The following is an 18087-nucleotide window of genomic DNA, read 5'->3' as shown; positions in this document are numbered from 1 at the left end:
AAGCATGGGATAAAACCGGACTCTGAACATGGCGGACAATGAGGGCTGATAGAAGCCAAGGACAATGACACTGGGTTTTGATCCTACTTCATGTTCTGGCTTTGCGGGAGCCTAACCAGTCTGGGTGCTCACCTTCCTAGACCTGGATGGGGGCAGGGGAGGACCTTCGACTTCCCACAGGGCAGGGAACAGGGCAGCTCTTTTGACTGGAGAGAAGGGGGAGAGGAGTGGGGAAATGGGGAGAGGAATGGGGGAGGGGGAGGGAAATGGGAGTCTGGGAGGAGGCAGAAGTTTTTTTCAATAAATAAATAAATAAAGAGGAAAAGATGGTGTAAAGAAAACAAAACTATAGAGCAATATTTCTCAGAAACCATGGCACAAAATCCTTCACTAATTTACAAACAAAATTTAATTATGTCAGATATGGAAATCCTTGACAAATATTTTATCATAATGCAAAGACTTTGTTCAAAGTCTATTAACATAAACAATTATATAAACAAATGAAAAGAAAAACAAGTGTTTGAATAGATGTAGAAAAAAGATGAAAATTACAACATTTGCAATGGAAATATATCAGTAAAAACACTAGACTATATATGTTAATAAAGGGTCCTGCATTCCTTCAACCTTATCAGAAAACCGTATGTGTTCATGATTTATGAGTTTTTGTAGTCTAGTACTATGGCAGCTTTAATCAACAGAATCAGAATAACATCAGAATCTTAATAAAAACGTATCTCATAAATTACATGAGAGAATTTCTTATCTTCAGTTAGGCTTTTGTAAAATTAAAGATTGTTTTCCATCTTCATTAATCCATACCCGTATTGTTTTTCATTAGTATTGGTCTAGGTCAAGATACAGAAGCAACTTCAAACAGTGTAAAATCTAGTCATTGATTTCTTGATAATTTTAAATTAGAGTATAAATAAGTCTACAAACTCAAAAAGCTAAATACATTATATTTTGGGGTTAATCTTGTGTTTCAAAGACAGATGGTCAGTCAGTGTAATAATTCTTTAAATATAAGGTGAAGTTACTTTGGGATAAAATTTTTGATCATGTTGAGGTTGACAAAAATGGAGAAAATTGTGACGTGAAACAATTTCTGACTTGGAGTTTTCTGGTTTGGATTTTATTGTTGATATTTAATCAATAGTGACTAATAATATATTATATTTCATTACCACATTTCTTCTCGTCAATGATATTATAAGCACAGTCCTAATCTTCCAATTGAAAGTGTATAGTGTCACAGTGCATGCAGTTCTCCTTGTGACACTTCCACTGTCGATTATTTTCATACCATGACAGAGACTGTTAACTGTCCTCTTTATGTGCCTTCTGGTTCCTGGTTCATGTTTTTTTTTAAAAAAAGGCATTTTATTTTACATACCAACCACAGTTTTCCCTCCCTCCTCTCTCCTTTCCTCCTTCTTCCCTCCCCCAACTTCCTTTCTATCTACCCATCCACTCCTCAGAAAGGGTAACTCCTCCCATGAGAGTCAACAAAGCATAGCTCAGCAAGTTGAGGCAGGACCAATCCCCTCCCTCCCTTGGCAAGGATGAGCGAGGCATCCCACTATAGAGAATGGGTTCCAAAAAGCCAGCTCATGCACCAGGGACAGGTCCTTGTCCTCCTGCTAGGGGCCCACAAATAGACCAAGCTATACAACTCACCCATATACAGAGGGCCTAGGTTGGTCCCTTGCAGGTTCCCTGGCTATCAACCAGTCTAGGGTAGGTTAGTGGACATGAGCTCAGGTCAGCGTCTCTGTGGGTTTCCCTGTAGCAGTCTTGTCACTCCTTGCTCATATAGTCACTCCTTCCTCTCTTCAATTGGACTCCCTGAGCCCAACCCAACATCTGGCTGTGGATTTCTGTATCTGCTTCTATCACTTAGTGGGTAAAGGTTCTGTGATGACAATCAGGGTAGTCACCAATCTGATTACAGGCACCCTCTCCTCAATTGTTCAGGGTAGTCACCAATCTGATTACAGGCACCCTCTCCTCAATTGTTAGGAGTCTTAGCTGGTGTCTTCTGACCTGATTTACAATTTCCAGCTGAATTTGAAGCTGCTCAGAACATATACAATTTCCCAGAATGTTTTACTGTGATTCTGTGACTTGATTCTGGCTAATTTCAAGTTTCAATCCTCTTTTTGACAACCTCCAGAAACAGTTCTTACACAAGAGCTTCATGAATTTTTCCAATCATGATCATGTCTCATTTGTAAAACAATCTTTTATATGCCTAGGTATTCAGGTATATAAAACATGTATAAAATAAAATGTTTACTGATAAGCACAGGAAATTTATTTTAAAACAATTTTTGTTATATATATATAATTATTAAAGGCAAAGCACATTTTGATGCTAACTAGGTGTATATGCTTATTTAATTTTACATAAAAAATGAATCTTGGCTGAAATTTTGATACCTTCAAGATTTAGAGAATTGCTAACAGTTTTTAAACTTGATTGATATTTTGACTTTATAGTCATCGATATTTAAAAAGCCACTTTCCAAAAATACATAATATAAAAAGTATGTTTAAGTCCATGTCAGAGATTGTTAGAAATTTTTGCTGAATTTGTTTAATAATTTTTTTAATGAAACTCAAACAACAGTTAAACACACTTGAATATACTACAACCCACTGATATACTAACTATCTACTTACTAAGCTCTGAAATGATGATAGAAGATATTTAAAAATTTTGGTTTTTGTCATTAAACTATTATGCTTCTTCATAGCTAAAACCATTTTACATAAGTGAAATCCCTGCCAGTAATAACACACAATAGTTAGGGATCTGAATTCAAGTGGTTCTGGCAATTTGTTGGTACTGTATGCTGTTAGAATGTGCCAATTGAAACACATCTTTGTCATGTGTTCTGAATCAAAGATGCAGGGAGACTTACATGATCGCAGCTGAGAACTGCTGGAAACATCTCACATTAACTATGTGTTTGATCATTTAATTTTTGGTCATGTGTATTTAGAACCTTTTACTGTTGCTGATTTTTTTTCACGACTTCCACTTTCATTTATATGATCTCATATGGGCTTATGATCCACAGATTAAATAGCTATACCGTAGATTATAGCTGACGCTCAGCTCTGAGCCACTTTCAAAAAACCCATTCACACTTATTGCTATCTGGAGGGTTCACACTGCTACCTTGAACCATGAAGATGATGGACTGTAAAGGACTGGTGACTTAGCTGAGTCTCGATGCCATAACCTGCCAGTTAGCAACCATCTGCATGAATAAACATATGTGTGTATATGTGTCTGCTTCTATTGATAAGTTTCAGAGGAGATAACAGAAACCCCTTATATAATAGTAAATTACAATATAACTGTTTTTACTCTACAAAAAAAAAACTTCAGAAAATATGTTCCCTGGGTTTTTCACAACACAAAAAACCTTACTGCAGCAATTGTACTACTGGGATTCATACCAATCAACAAAATTTTAATGTGAACATTTATCAAGTAGATTGTTAAATTCAAAATTTTAATTTATCTGACATGGGTTATAGTATTAACATAAATTGAATTTAAACTTTACACACTGGCAAGATTATATAATATTATATCTAAGATATTAAAACATATTCTGTATTACAAAACACTGAGTTTCTGAGCCTGTACTTTACTGGACTGTGCATAATGCTTAAATTTATAAGGCATTTAGAAAGCAGCAATGCATTTATATATGCAATTGGAGTTATTGAAAACATTTAAAAAGTAGCTAGAACACGCACACATTAAAATGAGCCTTCTTTGGGAAGGCGATAAAGATGACAAAATTATAGTCTTTCGAAATAGCTGCTCAAGCAATTTCCCAGGACAAACAGTAATTTATGCTAAGTGAACAGTAGCATACTGAATCCCATTCACTTCAATTGCTTTTTCACTATCCAAGGTGAAAAGAAACAGACTAGTTACCAGTTGTTTTGACTTGGTAAGTGTGTGCTCTTGCATGTTCTGTGAAAATCTAACCAGTAGAATATTCCAGTCTTCAATTTCCAAGCTGACCTATATTTTCAAGCTAAATTCTGGGTTGTATCTGCTAAACTGTGTGAAATTGCTGTGATAGCATCCATGAGGAACATCCTCCTTTCCCTTCCATGAAATTTCAGAATACCTCTGCCTACTAAGTACAAATGCAATGGACGTTAAAAGGCTCTCTATGTTATTGCCTAGTAAATATTGCAATAAAAAGTTACCTAGTGGATTTTTGGTGATGTAAATATATTTTATAGTTTAAATAATATAACCAAAACATAGGGAAAAGTAAAATAAGTCACTTTATGAATCTTGAGTATTAAAACTAAGTTGTGTTCTACCAGGCAAACATTAACTTGAAAATCATTTCACAATACATCTGTATGTATAAAGTAAACATCTTTCAGCCACACCTCTGGAGGAAGCTTCCAACTCTGCAGAGGCTAGGCCAGCATCCTGAACCCCAGGTAAGACAACCCCTTACCCCACCTGTGCTGGCCCAGTGTAATTCCAAATGTCTCTCCTCTCCTCATCAGTATATACCCATACCTCTGGCAGAGGCATTCACTCTATCAGAGGACAGGCCTGCTCAAAGAAAACCTGAGACAAGGCCAGTATCCTGAACCACAGAAGTCAGGCCAACTCACTGAAAATAAGCCTCCTACCCATACAGAAGCCAGGCCAGCATCTGAACTTCAGAGGACCCCTAGCCAGATCATAGGCCACACACAAACATAGTCAGAACTTCAGCCCCAAATGTGGTCAGCAACCCCACTAGACCACAATCCATCTAAGCCTTCAGAAGTTCAGCCCCCAATATGGGTGGAGACTCAACTACAAGCCATGGGATCAAGAAAACCATAGAGGAAACAGAGACAAAGGAAGGAAACACTCATCCTACAAAAATAAATCCAGAAATGGTCACCTAGAACTATAATTACTCCTAATACAGAAGACTAAACACAAGTGTAAGAACACAAACAGCAACAGCCAGGGTAACATGTAACCCTTCCCATTACTGCAAGTGTTGAATATTCCAACACAGCCAAAGCACCAGAAAATTATATTAAAACCGACTTCATGATAATGATAAAGATCTTTAAGGAGGAAATGAAAAACTCTCTTAAAGAAATGAAAGAAAAGAAAACAAACAAAATTATCTAAGAAATCAACAAATCCCTTAAAGAATACCACAATCAGTTGCTTGAATGAATATTGAATTAGAAGCAATAAAGAAAACACAAACTGAGGGAATTCAGAAAATGGAAAATCTGAGTAAGAAAACATGCACTACAGATTCAAGCATCACTGTTGTGGGTTATTTGTATACTGTGTGAAAATAAATTACTGTGATTGGCTTAATAAAGTGTTGAATGGCCAATGGTTTCTAAAGGGGTATAGGTAGGACTTCCAGGCAGAGAAAGGAGGAAGAGGAGATAATTGAAGCACACAGGAGATGCTAACAAGACATGGAGGGAGTCAGACATATGGAATTAAAGAAAAGTAAAAAGCCATATGACAAAACATAAATTAATAGAAGCAGATTAGTTTAAGTTATAATAGTCAATGGGAAAAACCTAATCTAAGGCTGAATCTCATAACTAACTATAAGGCTCCATGTCACAATTTGGAAGCTGGCTGGTGGAACAGAAAAAAAAAACTTGTTATATATGGTGCCCAATGTTGGACACAGAAAGCCATCTAGGACCTGAGAAAGCCAGAAAAAAAAAATTCCAACTAGGCTCTGTGCTTGCAAGTCTTTTAAGAAGACATGCTACCTAGCATATAAATGGGGATTATGAGCAGTGGATGGACAGCTACTGGGCTACTGGGTGACAGAAGTGCCTATAAGAGTTGTGGCAGATAGATCGGCTCCAGGCCAGGCATGTAGGCATGAGGCTCCACTGTCACCAAACTAAAGTGGGTTGAGTCAGCAGCCAGGCCATGAAGAGGTGCTATGTAGCAGAAGGCCTAGATATTACTTAGTAGATTAGGGCTTGAATTACATAGTCAGAGAAGGCCAAAGACTCACAAAAATTCAGGTCCAGGCAGAGAAAACCTCTAAACAGGTTATGATGCGTTTAAAAAAGTGCCTAGATGCTTAAGAAAGGAGAAGATGTATGTAGACAGTAATAGAAAAATAAACTGTTTTAAAATAATGGTAAAGTCTTTAATGAGAGAGTAAAGTAACATAAGAAAAATTAAGCCACATAAATATGGGAAATACAGAGGGTATCTAGATACACAGTCTGGTTATACAGTGCAAACAGGCTTATGAAAGTTAATAGATAACTTTGACCTGCTCAAACAAAAAAAAATCATCTTTAAATGATGTGTGCATATCACATATTCTATACTTATATTAATGCAGATATTTATGTTACCTTTAAAGGCATATGTACTTTCAGAAAAAAAAAAGTACCAGACACCATTGAAACCAAGTGGCCCAGGTAATCCAGCCTCTCAAAACATCTTCAAAGCAGCTAGCTGAGATGATCTAGCTTCACAGCCTATCCAGCCAAGATTTCAGATAAGCTCTACAGCTTCCCATTACACAGAGACTAAACAAAAATAATGTAACTAACTCTTCTGGGGCTTGACCATTATCCAAATTTTCTCAGGGTCCCCTGAAGATACTGACACCCCCATTCAGAAGAAAACAATTTAGAGAATACAACACCTGCATTTCCACGAAATGAGGTGGATTGGTTTTGGTCATTCAGTATGGATATTTGCCATCTTTTAGGCAGATTGGTTATAATTCCTATTGATAACTGTCAGGAAAAAAGCTGAACAAAGAAGAATCAATTCAGGAATCTCTTTCTGAAGGAAAAAGGGGGGACCATGGTATAGACATGATTGATAAAGAACTGAATTTTGAATTTACTTTTAAACAACTACTAGTTTCAATTATTTGACATTGGTATAGATTTTTATATATTGATACACATTTAAGGTGATTTTTGTTATATATGCATATATATGTATGTTTCTACTCTTATTTAAGGTATTGTATCTATACAGTTTGCTTAAAAATGAGATCTTAAGTTTAAGTCATTGATAGTTTTTTAGGATAATAAAGAAAGAGAGATTGGTAGTTAGTCATCTATAACAATCAAAGTTGTAGTCATGTTAGATATGTTTTCAAGGTCATGCAGAGATTTATTTTTCATAGATAGATGGTCTTCAAACACTTCAAAGACCTAAAAGAACATGGAATTTAAAATAGTATGTTCACACTTCTAAGAATATATTAGTTGTAAAGGATAACCATGATACAATTCACATACCCAGAGAGGCTAGCCAACAAGGAGGGTTCAAGTGGGACACTTGGATCTCATTAGGAAGGGGAACTAGAAGATATTCCATGGGTGAACTGTGGGCAGCTGGGAATGAGAACATGAGGGATCGGGGGTGGGGGGTGAAGTGAAGGAAGAGTCCTGAAAAAGCCAACTGGAAAATGGTTCATTTTAGTTAGGGTCAGGCAGAAACATGGTAGAGGTGAAACCCCAGGAATCTACAAGAATGACCCCAGCTAAGACTTCTAGCAAAATGGGATGTATAGCCTGAACTGGACACCACGTGTGACCAAGCAAAACTACCAGTGGATGGATTGAGACACCAACCCAGCCACATAACATTCAACCTACATCCTGCCTACAAAATGTATGGGATAAGGGTGACACAGAGATTGTGGGAGTGGCCAACCAGTGACTGGCCCAACTTGAGACCCATAACATGAGAGTGAGCTCACCCTGACCCTTCCTGGAGCACCAGGACCCAGAGCCTGGGAGCCCCAAAGACCTAGGATAGAACCAAACACAACTGGAGAAAAGTCAATGTAATGATGCCTAAAGTGATTCTGCTATATTCATAGTGCCTAGGCCAGTAGTCAGCAGATAGGCTTCATTTAGGACCTGGAGGAAACAGATGCAGAGGCCCATGGCCAAACATTAGGGCTAAACTCAGGGAATCCTGCTGAAGAGAGAGAGGAAGAATTGTAGGAGCCAGAGTGGTCGAGGGCTTCACAAAAATGCCACAGAACCAACTAACCTGGACTCACAGGAACTCACAGAGATAAACCAACAACCAGGGAATCTTCAGGGGAATGACCTAGGTCCTCTGCATATGTGACAGTAGTGTAGCTTGGTCTTGGTGGGGGAATTCCAACAGTGGGAGCAGGGGTTGTCTTTGACTCTTTTACTGACTTTTGGGTCCCTATTCCTGATACTAGGTTGCCTTGCCTAGCCTTAAGACAAGCCAAAGCACATAGTTTTACTACGACTGGATAGGCTATGTTTTGTAGATATCCATGAACTGCCTGTCATTTTCTGAATACAAAAAAGGTGGTGCAGGGGAAGTGGGGGCAGAGAGAAGGTTGGGGGGATAGATTAAGAGGAGAAGAGGGAATGGAATTTCAGTCAGGATATAAAATAAATATTTTTAAATGGAAAAAATCTTTCATCTTCCTTTTCCATACCATGCACAGATAAGTATGGCATTAACGTCTGCGACTCTCAAGAATCTTTTAAAATGTCCCTAAGTTTAAATTCTGCAGTCTCTGGTTTCTCTTCTGTCTCTTTTATTCTTCAGTGGTTATCATGTCAATCTGCCTCTGAATCTTTACTATGATTTTTCCACCATTATAAGTTACAGATCATAAATTAAATCAAGACAGTCAATAAACACATATTTTAAAGATTTTTACAAGAGCTGTTTCTTTGCAAAGAACAAGATGTTCAAGGATCTGATATCTGCTTTTATTAATGTAGAGAGAAAAGCAGGTAGCCACTGCTTTTAAGAAAATTCTCTCATATAGTTCACTTTATAATGTCTCCAAAGTAGGAACAAAAGGACAGAAAAGAGAAAAGTAGCACAAAACACTGACACCCAAGCATTGCTGAAGACATTTCCTTAGTTTTCAACAGCTAACTCAGATTCTTTCAGATCTACATTTTATAGAAGAGAAAAATTAGAATTAGAGAAGTGAGTTTGGCACTACACAGAGCTAACAAGCTGTGCTGAGATCCAAGGGCATGTCTCTAGCTCCGGACACATTCATTTTACACTGAGCATCATGTGCAGTGTACAACACATTATCACGCCATGTGCAATCAGAATTTTGAATGATTCTATGCCTGCATCCTTATCAGGGAGAAACAGCATTTTTGACTATAGGCAAATATTTCAAAGAAATGAATAATAGATAAAACATATAATAACCATGTTTATGCTAAGAACAGAAGCACTTTTACTATGAGTTAATATCAACAAAAAATAAGGGTTTTAATATTTACAGAAAAAGACAAAAACAAAAAACAGCTCTAATCATTTCAAATATGTAATTTACCTAAATCTGCTTTACACTTTTATTATAATGTGTATATCCTAAAATAAATTTATTATGAAACTTATTTGGAAAAAGCAAAAGTGATTAAACCCAAAACCATAAACAGGTATTCAAAATATCCCCTTCTTTTATTATATTAGACTTCATAAAGTATCTATCAAAAAGATGAAAATATAATAGTGGCTCAATTTGCACCAGGGCATTTAAAAGAAGAATGAATAGTGGCTTTCTTTTATCATTAAATTTTATTTAACAACTATTTTTATACTTTTTCATTTAGCAATTACTAAAACGACTATTAAATAAATCTCTCAAATAAGACTTTAAATTTTCAAGGGATCAATAATAGCATCACTTTAGTAATAAAATCCTTGGTCTCTTTTGATCATTGCTTCTAGATTTGGTCCAATTGCATCTTCATAAGGAATCATGCTATCTTTTTTCTTTTGCTTTGTTTTATTTTATTTTTTCAGGTGGATGGTTCCTTTGGCTTACAAATTATATTTCACCATCAAGAGAAGACAAGAAAGGTACTCATGGGAGCTAGCTGGGTGAAGGTAGGGACTGAAGTAGAACCACAGAGGGCATTGCTTACTGGCTTGTTCCCATGACTGCCACTGAGGGCACTGTTAACTGGCTTGTTCCTGTGACTGCTAGAGAGGACACTGATTACTGGCTTGTTTCCCATAACTGCTCAGCTTGCTTGGTTTCCTCCTTTATTTTTTCTTTATCTTTTTCTAGTAATCAGGGCATTGTAATTTTAAACTACTTTGAGAGTTCATCTTCCTCCAGTAAGAATGGAAGATCAAGAAAACAAACGATAACACATACTGGCAAAGATGATGAGGAAAGGAAACACTCATTCACTGCTGGTGGGCATACAAACTGGTACATTCATTATGCAACTCAATGTGGAGAACCCTTGGGAAGCTGAGAACTGATATGGCTGAAGATGCTGCCATACCTCTCTTCAACATATACTCAAAGGACTCTACACCTTCTTACAGAGATACTTGTTCATTCATTTTCATTGCTGCTCTATTCATAATAGGCAGAAATCAGAGAGAGTCTAGATATTCATCAAGTGCTGAATGGATAATGATGATGTGGTGTATTTACACAATGGGATATTATTTAACTCGTCAAAATGAAATTATTCTAATTGCGAGTAATTATTGCAAAAAAAATTATTCAGTTTGCAAGTAAATGGATAGAGCTAGAAAAAGATCATAGTGACTGAGGTGGCCAAGACCTCAAAAAACAAATACTGTATGTTTTCTCTTATATGTAAATGTTTTCTTTTAAATTTTCAATGTGTGCTACATTCATAATAACTACAAATGTAGGTACCTAGCAAGAGATTAGTGGAGAAGATGGGATCTTCCAAAAAGGGGGGAATAGAATATAGTGTTATGAAGACATAATGGGGAAACGAGAATAGGAGGATTAAGTAGGGAGGAAGATGATGGATAAAAGAGGCAATATGGGGTGGACAAGCAACACTAGAGGTATTTTGAAGAACTATGTGGAAACCTGCTACTGTAGAAGCTTCCTAAAATACATAAGAAGATGTCACCACATAATGTGGGAGATGATGCTCCGACTAAGCATCCATGCTGTCAAGTAATATCTCCAGTGCCAAGAATGATACCTCTTAACTCTCTTAATGCAACTTTCATTACAATATAATGAATCCATTCAGATTTTCATTTGGTTAAGATGCCAACTCTTCTTAAAATACCAGGATCCCATAAACTCACAATGAAGTCAATATTTCATATCAATTTTACATTAAATCTCCAAGATTTCACTCTTAATGGGTGTGCTTATGAATGCATTGGTCTAGTTTCTGAATGTAGTTAGGCATCCATTTAAAAATTACAAGAAAGCAAATAGATAGTATGCCCATTAATTTTATCTTCATCACTTACATGTAAGCATTACAATTGGATAGCTATTAAAATGTTAAATTATTTCATCTTTATTTTCAGAATGCTCCTTTGAGTATAGTCTCTCTACCATATTCTTCATCTAATTCTACTGCATCATGTGGACCTTAAGCAGAAGGGGTCATTTCCTCAGATGAGCAGAAGCATGGTTTCAAATTCCTACACATCTAACAAATGTCTCAAATTAGACATCCTATAAACACACTCATGAGGATTTTTATACATCCTCAGAATTTAATCATAGCCCAAAAGATACCATGGTACTTTTAAATTTTTTCATTGCTTCACTGATTTGTTATGAAGAACGCAGCTTCTTTTCTAAATATGTTTTTTAGTATGAATGTGTGCCTGTGTATATATAAGTACCACATGTGTATCTGGTATGTGCAGAGGCCAGAAACATGTGACAGACCTCCAGAAACTAGAGTTAGAGACAGTTGTGAATCATGTGGGTATTGAGAACTGAACCTGTGTCCTAAGTATCCTATGCAAGACTAGCAAATGCTCTTAACTGCTGAGTTATTTATATAGCCTCATAGTACAGATTATTTTATTTTCTATTGATCAAAACTAATATGTGTGTGTGTGTGTGTGTGTGTGTGCATTGTGAGTGTGGGAATGTGTGTTGGTACAAATATATATGTACGCACATGTGTGTATAGGTAAATTTGTACATATGAAAGCCAGAAGTCAATATCAGGCATTTACATTGTATTTTTTGTCCATTTGGTTTGGTGTTTCTTGAGACAGGGTCTCTCACTGCTCCTAGTCTTCAATGATCAGCTAATCCAGCAGGCTAACCCTATGGATCTGTCATTTTCTGTCTCCTCAGCATGGGATTACCAGTTGTGGGATTCTAAATGCACACTACCACTTCTCCTTGGGAAGCCACACACACATACAGCTCCACGTCTTCTAGGGATAAATCTCAGTCCCTGACACTTGGAGACAAGTACTTCAGAAACAGATCAATCCTTCCTGTGCCTCACTAATCACAAACCTTAACACACATTAAATATTGTAAGGATAAACAAAGAATTTAACATTATTCACATATGACCTTAGCTTCGCAATTAATATATAATTAGTGATATTTTATAACAATTGTTTACTTCTTCAAATATTTTAAATACTTTTTTAGTAGAAATATTTTATAAGTTTAAGGTCTCAATATACCCCAATACATTTTAACTTATTTTTCTTGTATTCCTTTTAGTAGTTGTTAGTTGAAAACTGAGATGGGTCAACAAAAATGTGTAATCTCCTATACTGTGAATATTTAAGGTTATTTTTCAATAAGTTCAAGAACTTACTTTCTTTATAGAACAGACTATAGCACAGATAGCATTTGTATACTTTAGTTAGGAAGGAAGGCTATGCTTTCTCAGGGGGCAGATCAACTGAGGATGCTCAGCGGCATTTCAAATAACCCATCTAAGCAGACTTCCCCCTATATAGTCCTGGTATGTTTGCATCCTCTATGCCATTCTACACAGTGTTAGGACTATTGCAGATGAAGTGCATGTAGTACTGTCTACTGAAAACCAGATAAAAACATTCTCTCAATCATATTTAAACACCACCTCTGTGATTAACAGAAAAGAAAAAGCAAAAGTGATGGAGTTCCCTTTTTTGATCAGTAAAAAATCCAGACAAATTATTGAGCTCATTCTGTATGGATGATATTCATTTTTCTTAAGTACATGAGAGGTGTAGATACTAGCAGAGAACATGTCCATTTTCTACACTAAACATATAGTTACATATTAACAATACAATATTAAAATACAATTGGCAAGATATCTTTTATAATTTTATCATAATATGCTATTTTTATATCACCAGTGTGTAGATTCATGAGGTTAACAGTATTCTCTAACATTGCCATAATATATTGAAAGTTGCTAACTCAATAAATGTCAATGGTATTTTTAAGAAATCACTAAATATGCCAGGATAAAGCGACATGTGGACATTCTAAATCATAAAGTATTTCAATGTATACATTCAGCAATTCAAATAAACACATCCATTGTTCTACAAAGAATAAGTAATCACATACTGCTTGTGATTTGTTTTGTTTTAATAATCTTTTTTCCCTTCTTATGATGAGAGGATGTAACTAACGTTCCACGGAAACCATTTTAAACATGTTGCAGTTTGAACTTAACTTAGGGTATCACTGCACGGTGTGGCGCTCTCCTGTTACCTGGAGCAGTAGTTCTTATCAGTGAGCATCTGTCTCATTGCAGTGTACCCTGTGGTTAAGCTATGATAGTCAGCCCCTTAGATGTGTTAACAGCACTATTGATATGCATGACTCTCATCTTACTGATAGTTTTCATAGGAGGCAACCTCATTGTGCCTGGAAAAGCATATAAAAAGAAGAATGTCTCATTAAAGCAGAAAATCTCTCTCTGCTCTTGATTTTCTTTATATTTGGTTAAAATATATAAGACTATTTACTTAAGAGTGATCTGATTTGAAATCAGATGCCTTTCATTAGAGTCTTTCTGTATTCAACTTATCTAAGACAGGGCTGCCTCCACAGAGAACCCAGAAACTGCTAAATGCAACAGAGCTTGGAGAAAATTTGGAAGACATTTTGTAAGTAAAGGCTTGTAAAATACATTTTAATTTAAAAACATTTTTTTATTATGAAGCAATGCAAAACTAGGAATTTATTTCATTTTCACTCATTTCCATATCTTCTGCCCTACAACCTATAAAAACACAAAGGAAGTACAACTAAAAACATACTTGTTGGAAGGGGAGGAGCCAAGTCTTCCTCTGTGGAGACGAGAGATGGCAGACATCCCTTTGTAAGCACAATGTCATCAAGGGCGATATTGCCAGGGTAGCCTTCCCCAACTCTGCCTTCAAATTTGAGTCGAAAGTCTTCATCACTAGACAACAACAATTCTTTTCTCTGCCAGAAATTGCCTTGTTCTTCAATGAGATTGAGCAGTGTCTTTGTGTGGTTTGTGACAGTCACCTGGAGCAAGATGAGGTTCCTACTGCCAGGACCATACATGTGATAATTAAAAATTATCTGTAGCAAGAACAGAATATTACAAACGATGAGTTTAATTATTCCCACTTCAAAAATTTCTCAATATCCTCTTCTTTACAACAGGTATGGAAGGCAAATTAGATGGGTACAGTCTATTGATTCCTGAGCACTTTAGCACTGAATAAAAGCAGAATAGATACATGCAGGGAAAATAGTAAAATAAAGTTGAATAGAAATTCAGAAAAGGATGAAAAAGGTTTATTTTTCTATTTCTAAAGCAAAATTCCCCTCTAAAATCCCCATGTTGGCAATTAACCTTCAATGTTCAAGCACAAACAGAAACTTTGTGTCACGATGTCTCTGTCTTCAGTAATGGACTGGTGACACATGAGAGTGGCTTCATCATGGCCCAAATGGGTGTTTTATGTTGAATTACCAAGGAGTATCTTGCTTATTCCACTACATTCTTATAATAGAAGCACAATTTTAGTGCTATAGGACAAGGGATTCCACAGAGCAAACCCTGCAGAGTTGCTCTAACCAGATTTTACTTGGGATGCTAGAAAGAGGCACCAGCAGAACAGACCCTGGAACTTCTAAAACTAATAAAACTGCTATTTCAAGGGATTCATATTCCAACATGTCAGAGACAGAGTTGACTAGATTATCAGTTAATCTGATGTGGTAGAAGAGAGGGAAGGAAAATTCTGGGAGACAGAAGAAAATGGGGTCTAAACAATAATGATTCAGAGCTTTTAAAGGCTTTTATTTTGCCAGGTGTCTGAGAGAAAATGATTACAGAAGGAACTCTTTATACAAGAAGAATACACTATTGAAACATCAACAATTGTGCAGAGAATACTCTGGAGAAATACAAGGAATGTACTTCAATAGTGAAAGATATGGTTAACTAATATGTGTAATGGATTATTACAGTAGCTTGGACTAAGGGGAGAGCCATGGACGTGAATATCCAAATTCCCTAGCTGATAAAATCTCCAGGTGTTTTTCTTTGTTAAATTATCTCCACTGATTAATTTTTCCAAGACGAATTTTATGATGGTATTTCCTGGGACACAAAAACTTATCTAGATTACTTATTTTAGTGATGAATAAAAGGGACTGGACAGATCTCATGAATCAGCAGATACTAGTAGATCAGTTTTGTGACCTACTGCTGTGTGAATCCCAGGCAGCTACAAGCATTCCTAGCCAATGTTCTGCTTTACATTCTCCTTAATATAAAGACAATGAAACACGTATTTTCTACCTGTATCTTAAGGTATTTTTAAATCATGCCAATAGGTTTACATGGAAACAACGTCCTCACCTTTGTTTCCTGGGAGACTATTGATGAAAACAAAAACTACCCCCAGGGTAAGAAGGAATAAACATCTGTAAAATACTAAGTCTTCTAAATATTTTTTTACATAAAATCTTCATTATCTAAAGATTCAATTTCCCCATCAATTTTAGTATTCTCTCTGCTACCTGCTTTTCATAATGAAAGAGAAAAACAATTTCATTTTCTTAGATTAAAGATATCCCATAAGGTGAAAGAACACACATAATTTTACCAAAAATTTCTTGTTGTTCTACTTACCTCATACAAATATTTGTCATCCTTGAGAGCCAACAATTCTCAGGATGACCTTTTCTTGACTATTTGTATTCAATCTATATCATAAATATTAACAAAACAAGCCATTTCTCTTAAAAAATTGACCCTTCCAGGTATCCCTTATAATTCTGATAGGAGGTTTTAATATGAGCAATTATAATTTGGTGACCAAAGGGATATAGAGATGGATGAGATTTTTAGTTTCTATGACAAAACAATTATTTTAAGCATTTATAGAAAATATTAAATAGAAAAACTTGGAAATCAAACTATAATTTTATATATTTCATGCTTTACTAGTTAATTAGATGTCTAGACTAAAGCTAACTTGCAATTTTGAGACTTTTCTAAGGACATCTACAACTACATTTATAGACATAGACTTAATATATATTACATCTGGTGTGTCTAGCTTTCATTCTTGAGGAAGTGTCATTTCTTTGGAAAACAGAAAAAGCATGTAAAAGGATGTTTTATTAAATTCTATTTGGAACCAAACCAAAGTGTAGTTTTGTTGTTTGATTTTTCACTTCCATTCTGAACTTCTGACTAAGTTTTCTCTCTAAAACTTTTATCCAATTCCTTTTTTGTAAAACCTCACTGCCCAGCTGAGAGCAGAGATTACTCTGGGAGAGTCCAATTGTGAAGACATCCTAGGATGAGACAGAAAATCCCCTTTGATGAACTGAAGGTTTGCCAAGGATTAAGACCAATGGCGATGGCTGTTTTCTGAAGGGTGATGCACATACGGTTCTCTTTGGGTTACAGCTACCTCTACTATGCACACAGCACAACAAAGAGCATCGTTTTGAATATCATATCATAACAATTTAGATTGTGAAACTTTAATCTAACCTGAAATGAGCATAAAAAACTTCTTTAAATAAAATTTACTTCCTTTCAGTGTTCAAATATTGGGGAACAACCAAACCAGAATATGTATGCTATAACATAATTTTAATGTTGCATATCTCATAGTACAAATAAGTGGAGTATTTATTTAACAGTCTCTTGTGATCAAGGTAACAGGGGAATGACTTCTAAGAGCTTACTTTATAGTTAGTGCCTTAAATTACATTTAGTTATGTTGAGTCCTGTAGCTGAGATGCCTTAGACATTTATTCAAACTTTTATAAGCTAAGGATGAAGTCCTGTTTTTACTTACCTATAATTTTTTTTCATTGGTTTAAGAATCAAATCTACTTTTATTCTCTCTGAAAATATGTCTTTGTCTCTTTTATAGATAGCTTTAGCTACATCAGAGTCTTCAATATATTATTTATATATTGCATGTTATTTATTTATTTTTCTTAGAGGTGGTCATAAAATTCTCATAGTTTCTATAATCACTAAACTCTTAGGGGGAACAAAACTGTTCTTTTACTTATTTTGTATTATCTATAATCATGAATAGTTAACCCTGGAATTTTTCCAGTTATTTCCAAAATTCTGACTTCTGTATAGTATATTCACAAGAGAGTGTCTCCAGTAATTCTAATAACTGTTCCCATTTATTCTTTTTACTCTCAAATATGCTATGCTGAGTAAGTCCAAATACACAGTGTTTCTAGCCCCAGGCACCCATTTTCTGCACATGACCCTTTCCAACAGCTGTTTATAAGATCCCTTAATTTTCCCCTCATACCTTGCAGTCTTTGCTTCTCTTGCTTATAACTGGGCTTGAAATTCTGGCTGTTTTCACGGACTGCTGTGGGAAATAGGTTTTGAGAAGGATGTAATGACCAGAAGAATTTCCCAGGGTATGGTCTACAGCTGGCTCCGTGCTTGTAGTTGGGACATTGCTGGATTTCAGAGTCCAGTCAAAACCCTCATCCTGATCCTGCTCCCAGGCACAAAGGTCAAATTCGAAGTCACAGCGCCCACCAGAGGTACCTGGAAAAATTGCAAGCTTAGGTTGGAAAGAAAGAAAAACTACCTTTAAACCTTCATTTTTTTTTCTTTTCCCTAAATCTTTTCTTTTCCGTTTTCCCCCTTTACTGTAAATAGATTCTTTCTCATACAATATATTCTAACTATAGTTTCTCCTCCCTCTACTTTTCTTAATTCCTCTTCCCCCTTTCCTCCCCTCCAGATCTACTCCCTTTCTGTCTCTCATTAGAAAAGAACAGG

The 18087-nt window shown here is 35.9% G+C and overlaps 1 protein-coding gene across 1 annotated transcript in view; it reads right to left on the bottom strand.

Moving 5' to 3' along the window:
- The window catches only part of Malrd1 (MAM and LDL receptor class A domain containing 1), a 583538-nt gene that overhangs the window by 308664 nt on the left and 256787 nt on the right, over window positions 1–18087 (bottom strand). The window contains exons 24-25 of the mRNA XM_013348957.1: window positions 17603–17850; window positions 14084–14375 (exon numbers count right to left, since the gene is read on the bottom strand). Coding sequence (XP_013204411.1) covers window positions 14084–14375; window positions 17603–17850 — 540 coding nt within the window. The remainder of the gene's footprint in view (window positions 1–14083; window positions 14376–17602; window positions 17851–18087) is intronic.

The sequence above is a fragment of the Microtus ochrogaster genome, chromosome 16 (genome assembly GCF_000317375.1).
Source record: "Microtus ochrogaster isolate Prairie Vole_2 chromosome 16, MicOch1.0, whole genome shotgun sequence".
Lineage (NCBI taxonomy): Eukaryota > Metazoa > Chordata > Mammalia > Rodentia > Cricetidae > Microtus > Microtus ochrogaster.
The sequence above is the reverse complement of the archived record's forward strand: the minus strand, read 5'-3'. Positions and strand labels throughout refer to the sequence as shown.